The sequence below is a fragment of the Sinohyriopsis cumingii genome, chromosome 16, assembly GCF_028554795.1.
Source record: "Sinohyriopsis cumingii isolate HCF-2022 chromosome 16, ASM2855479v2, whole genome shotgun sequence".
Taxonomy (NCBI): domain Eukaryota; kingdom Metazoa; phylum Mollusca; class Bivalvia; order Unionida; family Unionidae; genus Sinohyriopsis; species Sinohyriopsis cumingii.
Window position 1 is genome coordinate 26,945,248 of NC_142976.1, and position 20,777 is coordinate 26,966,024.

Genomic DNA, 20,777 nt, shown 5'->3' on the forward strand with positions numbered 1-20,777 from the left:
CCGTTTGATCTGCAAATATTTACAGGGTATTCAATGCAAACCGATTTAACTCGTATCCTTTTATGGGTCCCTAACTGTCTCGATATTTTCTTTTCAACACGATTGAAAGGTTATATTTTCCACAAATATGGATTTGTACAATAGTAGCGTAACATACTCAAAGAATGGTGACACTTTGCCTAATCCCATACGTTAATGATAGGTGGGTTCGGCCATTCGTAGTATTTCTATGATCAAAGGAAAGCAAAGAAAATAAAAAGCGTGAACGAACCTGTGACAAAATGAAGAGAAAAAACACTATTCGATTTGACTAACTGCCACGGGCATTTCCAGTGTAATTATTTCAGTATCGGCAACATCAAAGGAAATTGTGGTGAATGTATGGAAACCAATAAAACGGTACAAAGCAAGCGACGATAATACCCAATGAAATTGTTCTCTTCTGTCCGACTTGCGCTATTTATAATGAGGTGTGAGAGTAAAGATTCAAGACATTTTACTTTTATGAGCGTTTAGCAACAACTTAAATGCCATATTTAATATTATATTTAACACTACTTATATATTAGAATTATTTTTTAGAGATCAGTTACTTAGTTTTGAGAATTTTCTTTCGATGTTCAAACGCTGTCTTCCCTTAATGAATAATGGACTCATCCACAGTCAAGCTTGTGTTGTGTGTATACAGGATCTAAAATCCGCCTTCAGTAGTGGGTTAGAGCGTTCAGCTAAGCTATTGAGGTATTTCGGGATTTATTGTGAATCAGAAAGTTTCAAAACAGGAAAAGTGTACATTTTGTCTTGGATTACATCATATTTCCACTTCCTCGAGCTTTTTTGAGCTGAGATGGGTGCGTGAAAATGGGAAAAAACGCCAGTAAACATGGTGAGTTCTGCCTGGGTCTTTTATTTTTGGCCTACAGTAGGTGGTAGGGTTTATTTATCCCCCGAATCATTTTGGCCATTGCTCCGATTCCAAAGCATTCAAGCGCCGCGGTCAAGCGGCGGACAGCGTAGTACAGTTGTAGCCATTATTAGGTTCGAGAAGTTCACGGATTCTTAAAAGCGGGGTTTTAATTCCAGTCATAATAGAACATGAACGTTACTGGTCAGTATCTGTCTGCAATCACGCATTGAATGACATTTTTACAAGGGGGGGGGGGGCATGTTGGTGAGATTCATTGATATGAAAATCATTGTATATCATCTAACAACATATAGCTCAGATTTGACATTATTGTTAAAAGGCGGAGACCCAAAGTATTTTTAAGTTGATATTTTTGTCACGTTTACATCTTAATCATTGAGTTTTGTATGAAAATAAACCTTCCTTTCGTTCTTCATAAATAGGTTAGAGGTAACATTTTTCTTATTGTAAACTTATAGCTTTTGCTCATGGAGTCTCATTTTTCATCAATTGTCCATCAGTTTTCTCTGTGGAATTATCTTTGTATTTTCTTTAAAAAAAACCCCAATTAGTCTATTTCATTTTCAAAAAGGTTTAGAGAGGCATGCAGATGCTGTAATATTTTTGTTTTTAAAAAGTTTCCTGGAAGGAACACTCATTTCTGACCCTATCTCTATCAAGTCTTACAATGTAAGACTTTACTTTGACATTTATTTATATGCATGATGCAGTAGCGGGAGGTCTTTTGCGTGAACAAGTGGCGCTATGAGCGGAGGGGGGGGGGCAGTCGAATCCGAAATTAGAGGCCAGATTTTCAAGAATATAGCACATAATTGGCAGCCAGTATTGACACAGATTAAAATCTAAATACATTAGTTGTACTCTAATTAATGTAATGCCACTTCCCTTACTTAAGTATCTCTAAGCCCATTCAAGTGGTCGAGTTTTTCATCCTGTGTTGGGTGCCTTTTAAATTGATTGGAGAGCGATGGTAGCCAAGGAATGATAAAATTGGTAGACTTTTTGATTTTCTTTATTATAATGAATATGTTTGAGAACGTTTGGCCAAATGTGATTAGCTATATTCGCTTTCTTCAACAAAAGCCAGTTAACTGACTTAAGCATTCCTTGCATACTATCACTGGGCTAGCACAAATCTGGCTCTGTGCGGCATACACTTTATATCATTATTGACAATGCAATACACTAAAATCACAGATCTCAGAGAGTGTTTATGCGTAGTTTGAAGAAGTCTTTCATTTGCTACTACTGCATTTATTTTCAGTCTTAGTCAAATATTGTGCTTATGCTTCCCTTAAAATGAATCAAAATGTTCTAATAAGCCATGATATTTAGGCAAACAGTATGTTTCCTGTCGCACTGGTTTTAATATTAGGCAGTTTTTTAATAACAAAATGTACTAAGTGCTTCAAGTACTGGGCAAAACCAACTCACTTAGATGCACAAACCAATTTTGGGAATTTAATTTAAAATTTTCTTTTCTTTTACCCTGGTGGAAAAAAGTGCTAGAGTGGGCAGTGAAAAACAGTGATGGTCAGCCAGCCTGAATTGTTTTTTATGTGCCTTGTATGTGATACTTCTATTTTACAAATTTGATAGAACACATGTTATGCAGTCAGTAATAGAATGATGAACACAGTGCAGATCAAAATAGGAAATAATTAAGTTTTACTAGAAATGCAGCCAATTAACAAATAATCAATTGAAATCATTAGTTAGCCCCCCCCCAAAAAAAATGTAAAGGATACTTTATAAAGAAGTTAAATTCCAATTATCCCAGTAATTTACAAAGTGTTTTTTCTTCTCAAAATGAACGATCAATGTTGATATTTTTGTCAATTATTAATATGACATGACTTTCAACTTCTTATGTTTCTGATGCTGTTTGGTGAATAGGTACGGTTTTGATAATCTTTAAAATTTGACTCTTCCAGTCCGACGGGTACAACAGTTTATTCTTGCCCATAATAAACGTTTCTTATGTATTAAAAGCTTTTGATGTTAATTAACAGAATTTGATCATGTAAAACGTTGTTTCATGAACTTATCCATGACACTTCTAAGGACAGTTGAAAGTGATTACGACTTGAGACCAACATGGGCTTCTCTCGCCAGTGTTTAAGTACTGTAGATCGAGAGTGAAGTACATGATAAACTCATCAAAACCAATGGAAAACCATCTTACTGTAGAAAGTTGGAGCTTTCAACAACAAAGTTCGCAATATTCTTGGTACAACATCCTTTTAATTAAACAGGAACTCTGGTCAACCCTGAATCACCACTTGCGGATCTGTTGATTAATTAGGAGACTCCACAGCCAGATATTGTCACTTGCCATTTACTATTTAGAGTTGATTGAGTGGATTTGTAGGCCCAGTATTAGCAGTAGATATTTAATTTAAAGCAAAAATGGCAGACTAACAGTGTTTTTGTTCGTTATCACAGTAAGAGATCCAGATCTATAGGAATCATGGTACTAATTCAGTTCCCATAGTAAACCTATGCAAACACAATGATATTAAAAATTCAATAACTTAAAAAATTTTGAGTGCTCATGATCAAACCTATATTTATCAGTATAGATGAAACCTGGATATCAGCTTCTGTGTAGAGGAAAGGATATAAGCTGCGACATTTTCTGAACCTGCATGTGTTTGAAACGTGTGCTTTCAATTCCGCACCAAAGAGTCAGGTGCTAATTTTAGTAATGAGTGTTCCAAACTCAAGACTGAAATTCCATCAATAAAACAATGTCTCTGTTTTTTTTTTCATTTACAACTAGGATAAGCTCTCAAAAGATTCTTTTTCCTACAACATAACTTGCACTATTAACCAATCCTGGTCAGCCTAGCCCAAATATGCTCTATTTTATGTTCACCCATTTCTAGGCTGGTTCCCATTTTTCCACACGAAGTCACCTTCTGAAATGACAGATTTTCTCTTGGTTTAACACTAGTGAAGTGATGACATTATAGTAAAATTATGGATTTCGAGTGTATTAGTAATTTCACCATGTCCGTCAACCTTCTTTAGTGCCTTGAAATTGTTCATAATTGACAGTGTAATTAAAGTCAAGATTTGTTTGTAGTAAGTGCATATGACAGACACCATAAACATTTATGTTATGGTGACCTTTGGACTCCCTGGTCCAGTAACTTATCAGATAAAGCATTGCATTTTGTGTTATGAAGATTTATCATTAGAAATGTTTTGTTTTGAATGATGTTTTTCTTGTCCATGAGTGAGAAATTTTTAATTTGATTTGTGAATTAAATCACCTCATATCAGCATCTCTGATCTCATCATCTTGTTGTAATTGATTACATAATGCTATGGAACACAGGTTCACTTGTGGGAATTGAAGGTTTATCCTCCCACTGTAGTCATTGCAGTATTTGGGGTGTAAACAAGCAGGTGAGGGGTCTTTGGGATGGAATCCCTAATGGGAGCCAAGTGGGATAGGAGGGCCTGGGTGCTACTGAATATTTCCAGAGCTGAATTTCAACCATCTAGCTATATAGAAAATTTGCTTTCTGATTTGTGCTTATTTGGTTTTGTGTGTGTGTGTGAGCGTAGCCTACCTCTTCCACCAGTCGCATTTTGTACATGTATTATGGTCGAATGACTATAGAAGAAGCTAATGGCAGTACCTAGGTTAAATTTGAGTGGTGTAGCAAGAAATTCTTCCCCCCTCTCCATCCTTTTTTTTTTTGGGGGGGGGGGTACAGATCGTGATTTATGGGGATCCCTCCCAATAAAAAAGTTGTCTGATTGGGATTGCCTGGGTGGCTACTATGCCGTTGTTAAACATGTATGGTAATTACTTGTCAGAAAAATGTTTTATAAACTGCTACTAGAAATTTTTTTTTAATTGGTTTCTAAAACTTTATTTAAAAATGTCCCGAAACTTTAAAAGAACGATCACTATAAATGTATTCATTGAATTTATATTTTGGAAATTTGTTGGGGACCTGGGTGGTCAAGTGGTCTACATTACTTGCCTTTACAGATCAATGAGATCAGTGACCTCTGTCCACATGAGTTGGAGTCTCAGCCAACATGGTTATGTGGAAAGTTTGCTAGTAGCATTCTGTGGGTCAATTCATTCTTCCTCTACCAAAACTATACTGGTTGCCATGTATACCTTAACATGTGCTAAAAAATTAAACCCCTAACAATGAACCCTCAAACCTATAAATGTACAAGACAAATGTCGTATCATCTTGCTCATGTTTTAGAAAACAATGTGATCATTGATTTTATGGTTAATTCCAACTTTACATTATGATGGGATGAACTAAAAATTGGAAGTAAATGTTTTGACTTGGCACTAATCAATTTTTGATGTTTTTGAAACTAAAAAATGTAGCTTTTATTATTATTATTGTTATTATTATTTACCTCAGTGTAATTACAGTAAACTAGGCATTACTAGTACACCACTCTCTCGATAACTTGCGCCCTGATAACTCGCAAATCCGCTTATAACACGGGGCAGGTGTGGATCCCATTTTTTAAAACCAGAAATCTACCCCTCTAAAAATTATCACTATTTCTTGAACTTTAAAAATGTTGCAATCAAAATTGGTAACGAAAACATTGATTTATCGCTCGTTTTATGGTCAAAAACGTTATATATGACAGAAATTTTGCGCAACATTTTGAAATTGACTTTTAATTAGAAGTCGTGTAATTGGTTACATTTTTTTTTCAAACAACATTCTTAGTACACCGTAATTAAAGATATTCAATTAATATTAATGTACTGTCTATACTAGGTGTAAGTGACATAAGTATTGACATTAGTTACAGTACTGTACTTGCTGATCAATGAAAATGTCACTTACACCTAGTGTTTACAGTACATTAATGTTTAAAGACCAATTAAGTAATTTTAATTAAGTAAAATTTGTTTTCATTCTTTTAGTTGCTTTTAAGTGTAATCATCATAAATGCAATGTGTATTTAAACATAAAATATGTCAATCTACCTTAACAGCTATGTCCGCAAGCATTTCTCTGAGAAACTAATCAAGTGCCAACCATGTTTTGATAAATGACTTGCGGAAGTATTTGTTTTATTGGTGCACTGAATTAAAAGCTGGCCTCCTATGTATTGTAATTTTTATTATGTCTTTTGAATCAAATAAAGGAGATGGAATTAAAAAAAGTTCAAAGGGATGCAAATCCTACACTTAAAATCTAGTGACCACCGTCATATGTCAGGTGAACTCATTTCAGTTGATCAGTTGAACACTGTTATAAATGTTATTGTGTATGGCAACATAAATTACGTCAAATTAGCCAACTCATTCATAACTGATCAATGATAGCAAAGCAACGAAACAGATACTTCATAAAATAACAAGCATGGTTTCTCAGATACAGACCACTGTGTAAGCAATTTTCAGATAATTTCTGAACTGGCACTTAAAGATGTCCTCATGATAATAAGACGGTTCACTATTACTTTCGATGAAATGACATCAGTATTATGCTTACTGAACAATACAAAAATTTAGTTTTGATGTAGGTATCTCATGAAATAAATGTCACTAGTTTTTGAAAAAAAAAGAAATCTTGTTTGGTGGGGTATATAAACATTTATGTCAAGTTCCCGGCTACTTTGACTCCCGACTTGGCTGCATACTATTAAATACCAAATTGGGAACCTTGACTAATCAACAAAACAAAAAGCAGTGACATACTACACAGATGTTTTTGCATACATGTGATGGTTGTTGAAACCAGTTTGAACAGTCTTTAACAGGTTCCACATGAGTTGAAAGTAAATTTTATTTATACAGAATAATGAACAACTTCATTAGAAAAAGCGCGTTATTACCAATTGTTATCGACATGCTTGTAAAACAAGGATTCAGTCATTAAACAGTTCAGTTCCTTAATTCCCCCCGCCCCGTGCGGTTTTCTTGATGTATAACTTTAAGGAGATTTTTTTCATATTGGAGATCCATCTGTACCCCGTTCTCTCGCTTATAGGGGGTTTCACGGTTGCAACAGAGTTACTGACGCCCTCTGGTGTTTTCAAGGGGAGATATTAACCGTGAAAACCCCTATAGTGGGCTCTCTAAGTTATTACAATGTATAGTTCTGTTGTGTTTGTTTGCAGTTGAATGGTCAAAATACAACGTAAATAGTATAATGACCAAAGTGGCAACATATATCTTACATGGGCAAGGTGCTATAAATGGTCATGTTGACTCATTTAGTCCAATATTATTTGTTCTTAAGTTTAATACTAAAATAGCCTATTCAGTGTCTATTCATTCCTGATTGTTGAATGTTCTGCAACTTAAATGTCATTAAAAAATTTCCAGATGAAAATTATTGATTACTATGGACTTTTATAATGATAGCCAGATCTTAACCTGGGTCAAGAAAAGACATTTTATAATAACAAATAACAGGATATGACTGTTTACAGGATGCGCTGTTTTCATTTTGACACCATTGCAAAACGTTAATCCAGTTTGTATTGGAGCGCATCTTTAAGTTGACCTTGTCCAAAATGTACAGGCAATTTAACATCGATTTTGCCGTATGTTTTTCTAAGTACGTGTAAATAATGACATTCCAAAGATATATGGATATGTTACAATCCAAATAAATTGAATAATTGCCTTTTAAAGATATGGGTAATTGGATTGTAAGAAATGACACCCAATACAGATATAGTCCATTTTGAATGCATGACCTGTAAGACATTTATTGTAGAACTTGTCTTGAAACATCACACCTTCTACCAAAGATCATCATTTTTTAAGACAGGTGGTCACTTAATACTGTTCATAACACAGATAATAGATAGGGCTGTGAATTAATAATCGGGTTTCTCAAGTCAGATCATTTCTCATAACTCTGGTGTTTCAAGATGGGTTTTACTGTATATTTTGGCTTTGGCATTCAGTATTTCAAAAGTGCATCTGTCACAGATTTGGAAGATGGCTTATTTATATTCAAAGCAATAAATTGTTACAATTTTTTGTAAAATTTGGTGCAATTAATTTAATAAAGATTTTCCTATGTAAATAAGTGGGGGGGGGATTAGAGGAGGTTGTGGAACTATAGTTGTAACATGCAATCTCATGCTGCTCTTTTCATGCAGGTATTTATTCCAGAGTATTTTTATATCTTGCTTGACTCTGTTCACATAACATTTCAAGTAAAAGACTTTAGCTTTTAGTTTTACATGAAACTCAATCAGTAGGAATAAAAAAAAATTGGATCAAAGCAAAACAAGTTTCAAAATTTGAAGAATATGGCAGGATCAGTATACCAGTAAATCGGCATAGATCGACATTACACATGGATGTTGTTGTTATATGGTTTAACGCCATTTTTCAGCACAAGATAGGCTATACATGGCAACCAGTATAAATGGTGGAGGAAGAACCCAGGAAAAACCCTGGAAAGAACCACCAACCAATGAGAAGCTACCAGCAGGCTTTCTCGCATACCACATTGGATAAGCCTGAGACTTAAACCCAAACTGACAGTGGTGACATGGCAGTGATCCATAATGGTGAGTGCTTTAGACCACTTGGCCACTTGGGGTCCCCACACATGGATGTAACTTGTGAATGTTTGTAACTGTAATCTGTTCAAAGATAAATTTTCACCAAACACTCTACTTGTACATATTAATTTCACTAGATAGAACAAATGAAAAAGCTACCATCTTTACTTGCTTATAAGTTGAGTCAGACTGCAAACGACAAAGACCCTGATCTGCATAGCATAATGTACCTGCAGACCAGGGTCTATATATTTTGTTCTAATGATTGTTCCTAACAAACTGCACAGACCCAGATCTACTGGTGCATTATGTGATGGCAGATCTGGGTCTGTACAGTTTGCACTTGGACTTGTTTTATAAGCAAGTACATAATGTATTTACGTTAGGACTTGTTTGTGCGTTGCCAATGCATATAGCATAGTGGAAGTTGTGCAACGTGATGTGCATCAAATCAGAAAAGAGCTGTTGATACCCAGTCAGAGGATTATAGCATTCAGTGTTGGAAATGTCATGCATTGACATGAATTGACATGAAAGGGTTTGCCTGATCGCAAAGTTATGAGTAATTCTTGGCTTCTTGAAAAAGCTTATCAATTTGTGGCTAAATTTTGTAGAAATATTTTATTGTCCTACAGCATGTGGTACCAAGGGATACTAATGTTGCATTGACACTATTGGCCTTGCTGACACCAGATAAATTTGGGGCTGAATTTTGTAGAAATTTTGTATTGTCTTACAGCATGTGGGACAGAGGGATACCAATGATGCATTGACACTATTGGCCTTGCTGACACCAGATAAATTTGGGGCTCACATTTTGTATCAAAGATTTTCCAATGATGTCTACTTTGTTCTAAAAAAAAAATGGTAAAAATATGAAATAATAATAATGAGGACTTTGTAAAGCACCTAATCTTTAGAAGCTGTAAGTGCTTTACAACATTAGACAACACCTATAAGATAAAAAAACATATAATGATATGATTACAAAAACAAACACCATGAAATTAGAAAACATTAAAAAAAAAATCCATGCTGAGAATATTTAAGGTAGGAAACATTATTAGGTCTTTAAGTTTGTTCTTGCAGTCCAATATATCCACCACAGCAGCTAATTTGATCATGGTTTTATTGCTGAAGAATATAAAAGATCGTTTCAACAATGAAGTTAAAAGGAAGAAATGGTCTTGTCCTGAATATCTGGAAATTTCTTTTGCCCAGTAAAGCACCAAACTTTTCATGGGACTCTTGTTTCTTTTGATGAGCTAGTGACTTCAATCCCATTAATAAGGAAAAGATCAGAATTGCCAGGTTCATTGATATTTAACATATGATACACAAACATTTCCTACACTGACGGTATAAATCATGGAACTATCATTTAGTTCTGAAACCCCACCCCAAAAAAACTTTCTCCAAATAATGCAGTCACAGAATACAGCAGACCAAACTAATCTGAGAGATGTTCATCAGAGCAAAATAAAATCCCTCAAAAACCAGGCTGTGAATGGATCCTCTGAACCATATGAGGATAAATGATGCAAGACATGCCAAAATGTATAAAAACTGGTGATTTCTCTTACACATTCATGGACAAATTATTCTTGGCATTCAAAGCAGCATCTTCACATGCAAAATAAAAAAAATGTGATGTACTTAATACATGTAACATGCAAAACTTATTCAATCCCTTGTGTGTGCGCATGTATGTATGTGTCTGGGTGTCAAGAGATTAAACTGGACGATGAAGCCATATAGATCCAATTTGCTAACCAAAATACATGTATTTGCCAAAAGCTTCATTGCAGAATACCTTTTTCCCTAGCCTCATTTTAATGACATTAGCTCACACTCTAAATTGAAAATTCTAAACCAGAAGAACAAACAAAAGTTATTGGATTCAGCACCTCAGAACTCTCTGACTCTGTGACTTGAATGAAGAATGGAAACCCCTTTTCCCTTTTCATGTTAAAATTCATATGGAAAGGTTTAACTTGTTTTTTGTGTGCTATTCTTGGTTTTTACCACTGGTCTCAAACATGCTGTTGGTCCACAGGCTCTATGTGGTGTGTGGATTTATTTCCTGCAGCCTGCAATGACATCTGGACTTTGTAAAATAATCAGATATGCAGATTTTTCCTTCAGTGATGCAGCCCTCAGGCCAATGTACTAATCCTCGTGTGGCCCTTGTGATGATTTTGAGTTTGAGACCCATGGTTTATGCATTGGTTGTTACATGTATGGAGCCTTACTTTGATTGACACTATATTTGGTTAGTTGCCATTGAACACTGATACAAGGGTACAGATCATCTGATTCATAATTTTAGAAGAACATTATAAACCCATTTCCCTATTCATGTGTGCATTTGTTTGAATGGTTTATATTCCTAGGGTTTGTGTGCTTTTGGTGTTTTGACTGTGTTTTTACAGACTTGCTTGTTTGGAATGTTTGACCTTTCTTGGGTTTGTGTCCAAATTTTGGCTTTTGTATGTTTGGATTTATATTTTTATATTGGCATCATATACAGGTAGCCATTATTGTGCTGATGTGCCATCAAATACTAATACATGTATGCAGTCACATTCTTAATTTTGGAAGCATGTTAGAAACCCATTTTGGTTGTCAAGTTTGAAACCCATTTCTGTTATCAAGTTTGAAACCCATTTCCGTTATCAAGTTTGAAGCCTGTTTCCCTCATCATGTTTTATCTTCCTAGGGTTTTTGTACAATTCTTGGTTTTTACATTTTTGGAACTTTAGTTTAAATTGGAACCATATAGCCATTATTGTGCTGACATGCTGTTAAACTCTAATCCATCCATCTTCACTGTCCTATGTGAAGATGTGACAGTGACCACATAGGGGCCATGTTCTGGTGACCTATGTTATTACCATAATTGCTAATTTTATCAGCCAACCAGATGAGGTCTTGTATCTTTATGCTTGGAAAGCTGAGTTGTAGGGCTGAAGACTGTGCTGAATGATTGAATTCACTTTCAGATTTCTGCAAGCTGCATTTCTGTTGGATAATTTAGAAGTCACCAGAACATGACCCCTAAGAGGCTTCTGTCAGATTTTCACATTGGACAGTGGAAATCTGATTTTGGTGAGATTGACATACATACATGCAAGCATGCATGCCTATCTACCTACCCACCAACCTAACTACCTACCTATGCATACATATAATTTATCCTTAATTTTGGATGAACACTATCTTTACAGCTTGGATTATAACCACCCAATAAAGATTATATTGACAAACATTTTGGGGTTCATGCATCAGCATCATTGCTGTGTCATGTTGTTTCCTGCTTCAGTCAGTCGAGTAGGACATATATGCAGGCCTTGTATTTTGTAAAATGCAGAAAAACAGTGAACAGCTCTCATGATAATGTTGAGGTCAGTTATTCGCTTGCCTCAGATTATTTCAATGTTAAAGTCACTATAACTTCTCCGTCAGTCTTGTCAACATTTTATCCAAACACTGGATGATTCCATCATTGAAATGCAACCATCTGAACTGATTTGCCTTTTACCATATAGCTAATAAAAATATTTTATGCACAAGTGCAAAGGAACCACAGTAAAGCTGTACTGATTAATCGGCCATACTCATAGTCGGGCTGATTATTAGAACAATTGGGATAATCGGTATTAGCAAAAAAAATCAGTGCCGATGTAAACAAATTTCCAAAATATAAATTCAGTCATAACATTCATCTTGACATAGCTTGAATTTTAAATCAGAATTAAATATTGGAAATTAAGGAATAAATGTTTGATTTGAGAGTTAATTGAAAGACAATATATTCTTAATAGTACATACTTTCCAACACACTTGCTGTAAACTACCGCTGATTGTCCATACACAACAGATTATCAATACCATTCATGCACTCATCCCAATCACAGCAGCCAACCAGCCAGTGAGGCCTCGTGTGGCTGTTGAACTTCCAGCATACACATTAGCAGATAGCTAGACAGATTATATAGCTAGCAAAATTTCCAGCTACTATGAAACTACGACTCAGTATAGTTAATCTGTTCTTTAGCCAGTCCTGCAATGCTGCTAAACAACGAATAGTGGTTGCATGCTGAAGCAGCTGAATGCTGACATACAAATATTATGCAGCAGTGATATTAACATGCCAGTGGCAGCGACGTTACCCCTGGATACCCCAGCTGCAGCTGCTTCAGTGCGTGACTCACAGCTTGGTGCATGCATCCATCCAGCCACGTGGACAACTTAATGTTAACTTACTTGATTTAAAACATGGTTTCAGGAGCGTGAATCGATTGGATTATTAATATCGACTAGCAATTGTACATTATTAAATATGCTACCAAGCCTATGCATAATGTTGAACTTGAAACACTCAAGTTTAGTCTGGAATTACTTCAAAGTAAATGCAGTCGACTAGTCCAAAACAAATTGCACACTTTACAAAGAATGCATTTCCAGAGGTTGAAAGGTTTCTAAAAACTATATGACATCAAATCTTGTCCAGCACTTGCGCTGCAAGCACATTGTCGAACATGGCCCGTTTCTGGCAGATAAAAAAGAAAATGATTTTGCACAGTTAACCTCAGCAGCTGCATCGACTCCTCGTACTTGGACTATTGATGCCATGCTGGACCGGAAGCAGCCATTTGCATCTGACAACCTGAGAGCTGTTATTTGGCACAAAGCTATTGCAGAGTTCGTGTCAGTAGATGTGCAACCATTTTCTGTTGTTGAAGAGATTGGATTTCGATGTCTGAGGGCCAGGGCAGAACGGTGCTATAAAATTTTAAGTTGGAAGTACTTTTCTACATCTTTGATACCTGACATACATAAGGCAATACAAAGCAAGGTGCGTGATTTAGGTTCTGCCCAATTTGCCCTTAGTTTTGACCTCTGATGCTTGGTCAGACCCATCCATCGGCATAGCCTTGTTGAGTATTACGGCACACTGGCTGATGGAAGACTTTCAACAGAAACAGGTGATTTTAGCAGCAATGACTCTCGATGAATCCCACACAGGAGAATATTTGGCAAGCAAACTGGACAAATTGTGTGAGGAATGGAACATTCCTAAAACTCATATCCATGTTCTTTTGCATAATGGAGGTGCAAACATGGTTAAAGCTTGTTGTCAGTGATGGCATTCTGTCGCAGTGAGCAGTCAAAGATGTTTTGGCAATCTCACATTCCATAGTCAGCACATTCTGGCACTCATCCTGGCACAACAGCAGCTTGAAGAGCAGCAGGAAAAATTTAGCGTTGCCCATAAGAACCTTGTTCAGGATGTCCAGACACTCTGGAAGTCTACATACAACATGTTGGTTTCGCTATATGAACAAAAACAAGTCTTTGAGGCTTACGCTACTCTCTATGACCTGCCTAGCCTAACAGCCCAACAGTGGGTCTTGATTAACAATATTATGGACACGTTAGGCCCATTCGCAGACATGACCAAGGAAGTAAGTGATAGCCAAACATCATTATCCGTCATTCATGTATGCTGAAAATGGCTCGAAAGCATGAAGCAAGTCATGGTATTCAGACAATGCACCGTGATAAGTTGACGTCACTCAACACATTGCCAGAAATAAGAAGCTTGTTATGGCCACCATCTTGGCTCCATGATTCAAACATCGCCTACTCAGTGAAGAATTACTTGTGACCAGATCCAAAGAATGGCTTGGAGCAGAATGCATCATAGTTGCGTCAGCTAACAAGCTGGAGGAACCTCTGACCAAATAAAGAAAAACTGAAACTAGAACAAACACCACTGGACCATCAAAGTTGTGTCTCTGGGATTGGTTTTCTGTGGCCTATGATGAATCTGTCTGTACTGTCAACAAAACAACCCACGATGCTTGAATTCTATCTGGCCAGCCCTCTGTTGCCTCGAGAAGAAGACATATATGGCTGGTGGAATGCTCATAGGTTTCAGTTCCCCTTCTTGGCCAAATTGGCTAGATGCTATTTGTCTGCACCAGCTTAAAGCGTTCCAAGCAAGCGGCTGTTTTGGGGCGCAGGCCAGATTCATTTACTGAAACCTAGTAATGGCGACCTGCATCATTAAACATAAGATAAAACACTAGCTTCATACATTTTCATTCATTTATATCTTAAATTGGCAAACCATAAGTTTTATCAGTGTCAGTTTTAAAGTTTTTCTAGTTTTGTGTTTGTGTGATCGTAGGTTTCTATAAATAGCAATGTACTTCTTATCCGGTTTCTGTTTTTCTTAAATATAGAATTTCAAATTCACTTGTCGCATAAACAAACATTATAACTCACACAGCAAAATACCTGCTTGCATTACACTTACAGGTTTCTGTTTCTGAACCAGTCATTGTTATAAAACAAATAATAATGTAATAATTGCTCTCATTGGTATTGGCAGTTTTGATAATTGGTTATATGTTGTATCAGCATGATCGGCAAAATGTGAAATCACTACAGCTTTAAACCACAGTGGTTGTTAACATAAATGTCAGCAAAGTAAATTTGCATCTTCAAAAAATAAACAGTTTTGATCATAGATGATAAAAACGTTTTTTTTGTTTTTTATTTTACCTCGAAAAACGTGTTTTTTTACATTTTTTTATTTTTTGCACTTTTTATATTTGGTACTTCCATTTTTTTATCATCGGCCATACAGGCGGTCCTCTGTCATACTCTAGATAACAAATATCGATCAATAATGAATCTATGATGCTAGCCTACGATACTTTACGTAAACATGCTACAACATAGTGCTGATATCTGGTAGTGTAGGCCAGGCGTGTATACATTGGAAAATAAGTAAAGTATTGATTTTTGTGTTGCCTAAAAACTACTGGAACGTTTTTTTCGTTTTTTATTTATTGAGAAAAAAATGAGTTCTTTTACGTTTTTTATTTTAATTTTAACGTTTTTAACATCTATGGTTTTGATATGATGATGTCACCAAAGAAGTTAAATTGTTAGGAATAATAATATGTTTCATCATAGTTTGACATCTTTCATCCCACTAAAAGATTTATAACATCATCATTTACGGCACATGACATATATCAAAATAGCCAAATCTGTAAACGTATCAGTATTTGTGGAAGGCAACTGCCTTGAAATCTGTGACAAAAATTGAGAAGTTCACACAGAAAACATGGAAATTTTTGCTTTGAACAATAAGACTGGGGAGAGTGATGTATCACTCTTCTGGAAGCAATTTAAAGTGTGAGGGTGGACAAGAGCATGGCCTTCCATTTGTTTTAAAGTTGCTGGGGGTGGGGGTGGCTTGGGAGACTTTCCCTAACAGGAATACCTTCTTTTTTTTAAACGCAGTTGTATGTAATGTATAAGTAGCCATGTAAATCACCCAGCTCCTGGGTGATAAGGAAAGCCCAGGCAGGAGCTATGGTACTTCTCAAAACACAACTCCTTTTATGGGCAGGTTAATTAAGACATATATGGACACAAAAACAGTATGGGCGTGTTAAATGGGACATATATGGGCAAGTTAAATGCATATAGTGTTCTTGCCAAATTGCAGTATATGCACCCTATTTGCCAAATGTAAATAGTTCAAAGTATGCAGGTTTTTTTCTTAAATAGGACATATCGTGATTCATTGATATTGGTTTCGATAATGCAGCATTATAGGTGTTTTGTTTACATTTTTATGTTTAGGCCAAGAAAAATGTTTCCTATTGCACTGGTTTTAAAATTATGGTAGGCAGGTTTTTTATAATAAAAATATGCATCTAATGTGATTTAGTTTTTTGTTTGCGGGGGGTGGGGGGGGGGCAGAGTGCTAGGGTTGTCAGTGAGAAACAAGAATACATGGCCTACTGGAAACTCTTTTACTTTTTAGTTTGGCCTTGTACAGTAATTCTTATTTGATTCTGTCTTCCTTGAAAAAGATCAAGGGATGATTCCATCAATAAATAAGGGGGCCCCCATCTTTAGATGTGTGAATTTTTCATTGCAAAGATGAGTATTTTAGGGAATTTTTGAAACCTATAACTCTTGGTTACTAAACTCCTAACCCTCATCACTCATATTTTTTGTTTTAATTTATTTTTAGATGCCACCTTATTGCAGACAAAAAATATTATAAACAGATTTTAATTATTTAATTTTGTTCTCTAAATTCCCTTTTTAAATATTGAAATCAATACAATTTGCTTTTGTTGTGTTCTTGACTTGGTTTAAAAAAATCCAGGTTTTTTATAAGTTTCCTCATAAAATCTGTGCATTCATCTAATATAGTTTAAATTAAGGCTGCATTATAATTATGTTTGTTATTGACATGTGTTATTGGAATAAAGGTGCGCAATGATCATATGGCACAATTTGTTTCATGTTGAATTGAATTTCTGTTTCTTTTTAAAGGATTGGAATCTTTGCAACATATTTAGCAAGCCAAGTCAACAAACTAGAATACAAAACTCTACACTATTTGAAATTATATTCCATTTTTAGTGAAAAAGAATCAAATAGGATGTCATAATAAAACACAGACATGATTTTTCTCCGTTTTAAAGCAGAATTCCGCTTTTCTCCTGACTTGAATCAGATTTTTCTTGATATAGTCCTTTTTTTATATCATCTCCCATCCGGTTTTTAAAAAAATGGTCTGTCCACTCCCATTCCGCAATGACCCTTAAATTATTTGTTCCATGTATTAGTTAGCACACTACTGTCGTAACGAGTATTCTGATTGGTCAAGGGTTTAAATTCATCCAATGAATCTAAGTGTAATGGAAACTGATGGCAATGGAAAGAAGAAGCATGTTGAGAGACACCATGACACGAAAAGTTTACATAAAGGTTTAAAATATGTATGGAAATGGGAATTCCTGGAGCGAAAAGTTGACGGAAATTTAGTTGCTCAGTTTATAAGAAAATTGAATGCTAGAGGACTTGCATTTTGTGACCTCTGCAATAAAGATTTGAATTACGGTAGTCGCGGTTGGAAGAGTTTGGAACAGCACCTACAAAAAGAAGCTGCATACGGAAAAATTGAAGCTCAGACGGCATCTGGAAAAAGTGCAGTTAATTACTATAAGAAGAAAGATTTCTTGCATGAGAGAACAAATGTAGCCCCCTGTCAGAATATGTGCACTGCATGTCGCCAATACATGCACCAGCTTGAAAGGACAAAGAGTGTCATTGAGAAGGAAAAGAAACGATTGCACATTGAGCCAAAAAAGTCAGTGGTGACAAAAGAAGAAGACTAAAGAAATCTTTGCCAAAGCTGCAAAAAGAGCTAACTGGCATATCAATAGGTTGTGTCCATTGGAGAAAAAGACACGTGCATGTATGGGATTATTTGTATACAGTTAATGTACTTGGGTGTTTATTTTACAGATTTGTTATGAAAAGAGAGAGGTATGATATATTTGCTGCAAAAATCGAGAAATTATTGTGACTTAATTATGATGTGAACACTGACATGCACATGAAATAACTTCAGCATCAATAGTATTGGATAACATATTCATGTGACTAAAATTATTGTGAAATTAGTGAAGTCAAGTTGAACATTTTTGATAAGTTTATTACTTTTTCAAATGATTAGTTTGGTTTATTTTATCATTAGTAGCACCAGGAGTCGTTTTTTTATGAGTGTAAAATGCATTTATGGCCGGGGGCCTTTTGGTCCCCTGGACCTTGGGGGGGGGGTACACAAACCCCCGTTAAAATTTTTTTTAGCTTTTTTATGGAAGAACTAAATCGTGTCTGAATACATGATTTGGTTCATTAGAATTAAGTAATGCAAAAAGGCATTTAGCTTTTCATGCTAGGCCAAGCACACCTTGGCAGACAAACATTAGGCCATGTGTTGAATTTATCACATATACTTGCTTATAACACGAGTCTTACTGCAAACTGCACAGACCCAGATATGCTGTTGCATAGTGTGCCGGCAGGCCTGGGTCTGTGCAGTTTTGTTTGGAGTAATCAGTATAACAACCCAGACTGGCAATCATGTTATGCTGTGGCAGATTAAGGTCTTTCTTGCTTGCAGTTTGACTTAGAAGTGAGTTCGTATGGTATAAAGCTATGTGCCAAGATCAATATGTACTGTCAACTATCCAAACAGTTGCTCAGAAGAAAATTGTTGAGTTAAGGAAAGAATGCATACAGTATTGGTACAGTGTATCAATCAAGCTACAGTCTTGAAAGTACTGGGAAGGCCCTCCGCCAGAAATGTTTCCTATTGCACTTGCTTTAAAATAAGAGTAGGTAGATATTTGTTTTAACATACATACATATATATATATATATATATATATATATATAATGATTACTATATATAAATTACTAAGCTCTTGTTTTTTAAATATTTTTTAAACCCTGAGGGAAAAAGTGCTACGGTCAGCAACATAAAACAGAGATGGTCTTCTGACCAGAAACATTTTTTTTGCCTGAGGCTGACGGAACATTACAATTTTGACCAGATGAAAAATCGCACAAATGTTTAGATTTTCTGGCTCTTAACTTCCCACATTTGTACTGTATCCGAATAGTATATTCCACATATTGTAAGATGTACAAAGAGCTCGTTATAAAGCAAACCTTTAAACAACACCTAGATCACTAAAGAGTTCCAAATAAACAGTAAGTAATCATAGGAAGTGTGTTCAACTACAATTTCTTGAGTTACAAGCCTTGTCTCTTTTTATATATTTATCTAAGGGACCATGAATTAGAAGTTTACTTGCTGTCATCAGTAAGAACATAACATTTTCATGGTTTGGGCCCTTTTTTGAATTTAGCTTGCATTAGATTTGTGTGGTTTCATTGTTGTTTTTGGTTTAATGCCACTTTTTAGTGCAAGATGGAATATTCATATCAACCAGTATAAATGATGGAGGAAGATGCAGGGAAAATCCCAGTAAGGACCACCAACCCATGGAAATCTACTGGCAAGCTTTCTCATACCCATATTAGCAGAGGTGGAGATGGCGGTGGAGTCGAGCCAATGCTAACAGTGTTGAGATTGCATTGATTGGTAAATACGAGCACTGTGTATTCCCCACCCTCACCTATCTCTTGGTTTTGTATTAATCAGTGTGGTAGACATGACTCAGGGATGAGTATCTCTTTGCAGCTTGCTTTTTTGAGGGACAAGTGCTTGGGAAACTATTTCCTGCGTCATGTATATGCAAGTGTGGTAACCTCTCAACCCCATTTTAAATCTTTAACATGCAGTTCCATTTATTAATTGTTTAAGAGTTGTGCAGTGCCATGGTTTGGGCCCTTTTTACTATCATATTTTTTTGGTATGGCCATTCCCTAACTACATTGGTCAGAGCTCTGTATAGTGAGAGTCCTTTTTTCAGGACATCTAATTTCTGGTCCCGCATGGACTGGACTCATTTTTAATAATTAAACCATCAGTTTTCTATTTATTGGACTCCCTTTTTGTGGAGAAATGTTGCTCTGATTTTCAACATGATACAGAAGAGCCATAATGGTAAACAATAAAGAATCTGCTTTTAAGTCAAAATGCCTTTACTCACATTTAAATGGAGATGTTGATCCCTACCTGCTGTAGAATACCGTATGTAATTGGTGTCTCCAATAAAGTTCTCTACCTCTCTGATTAATGTTGATACTAGAGATTTCTGGATCAGATTGGACGATTTCTATTATCTGATACTGAACGCAATCTATGTTGTGATCAGGTTGGTTAAAGTTTTTAGACACTGGGGTGCCCTCATTATTGTGGATATCCCTGATGTGTTCTTTTATTCTCATTTGTAATAAATTTTCATCTCACCTATATACTATTTTGCCAGAGAGATGGCAGGTGAGTAAGTAAATAACATCTATATTACAATGACCTCTTAAATTTTGAAATACGCAAGTGCATACATCCAGTTTGAGATGAAATGAATAGAAATTTTTTCTAATTTGAATATTTAAGAAATTTATTTTTTTAGAATTCGTTTATAAATGAATTTTAATTAAGGTATAAAATCTATACTGTCATTTTTCATACCCTGATATTTGTTTCCATGCACACAGACAGACACACAAAGTACTCCAAGCTACATTGAAAACTCAGTGAAGTAATCAAATTAAATGATAATTTTGAGTCTTGAGTAAATTGTATTTTGGACTCGGACTAAAAGAGCAGTTGAGTGATGCTGTTACTTTCTTCATTTATCCTCAGACTCGGTAATACCAGAAATGTTCAGATCATGCAGAATATGGGATATAGGTTATAAAGGGCAGTATATTTCTGTTGTTCAGTTACTTTCAGGGATTATCTATAAAAAAAATTCTCTTGGAAGTGTTATTTATCTCTAAGAAATGGTTT

General features: G+C 35.6%; 1 protein-coding gene across 1 annotated transcript in view; it reads left to right on the forward strand.

The window, feature by feature from the left end:
- The first annotated feature begins 690 nt into the window (after window positions 1-690).
- LOC149780112 (uncharacterized) overlaps window positions 691-20,777 on the forward strand; it is a 140,425-nt gene continuing 120,338 nt past the window's right edge. Inside the window, exon 1 of the mRNA XM_089936885.1 lies at window positions 691-886. Coding sequence (XP_089793011.1) covers window positions 862-886 — 25 coding nt within the window. The 5' untranslated portion in view covers window positions 691-861. The remainder of the gene's footprint in view (window positions 887-20,777) is intronic.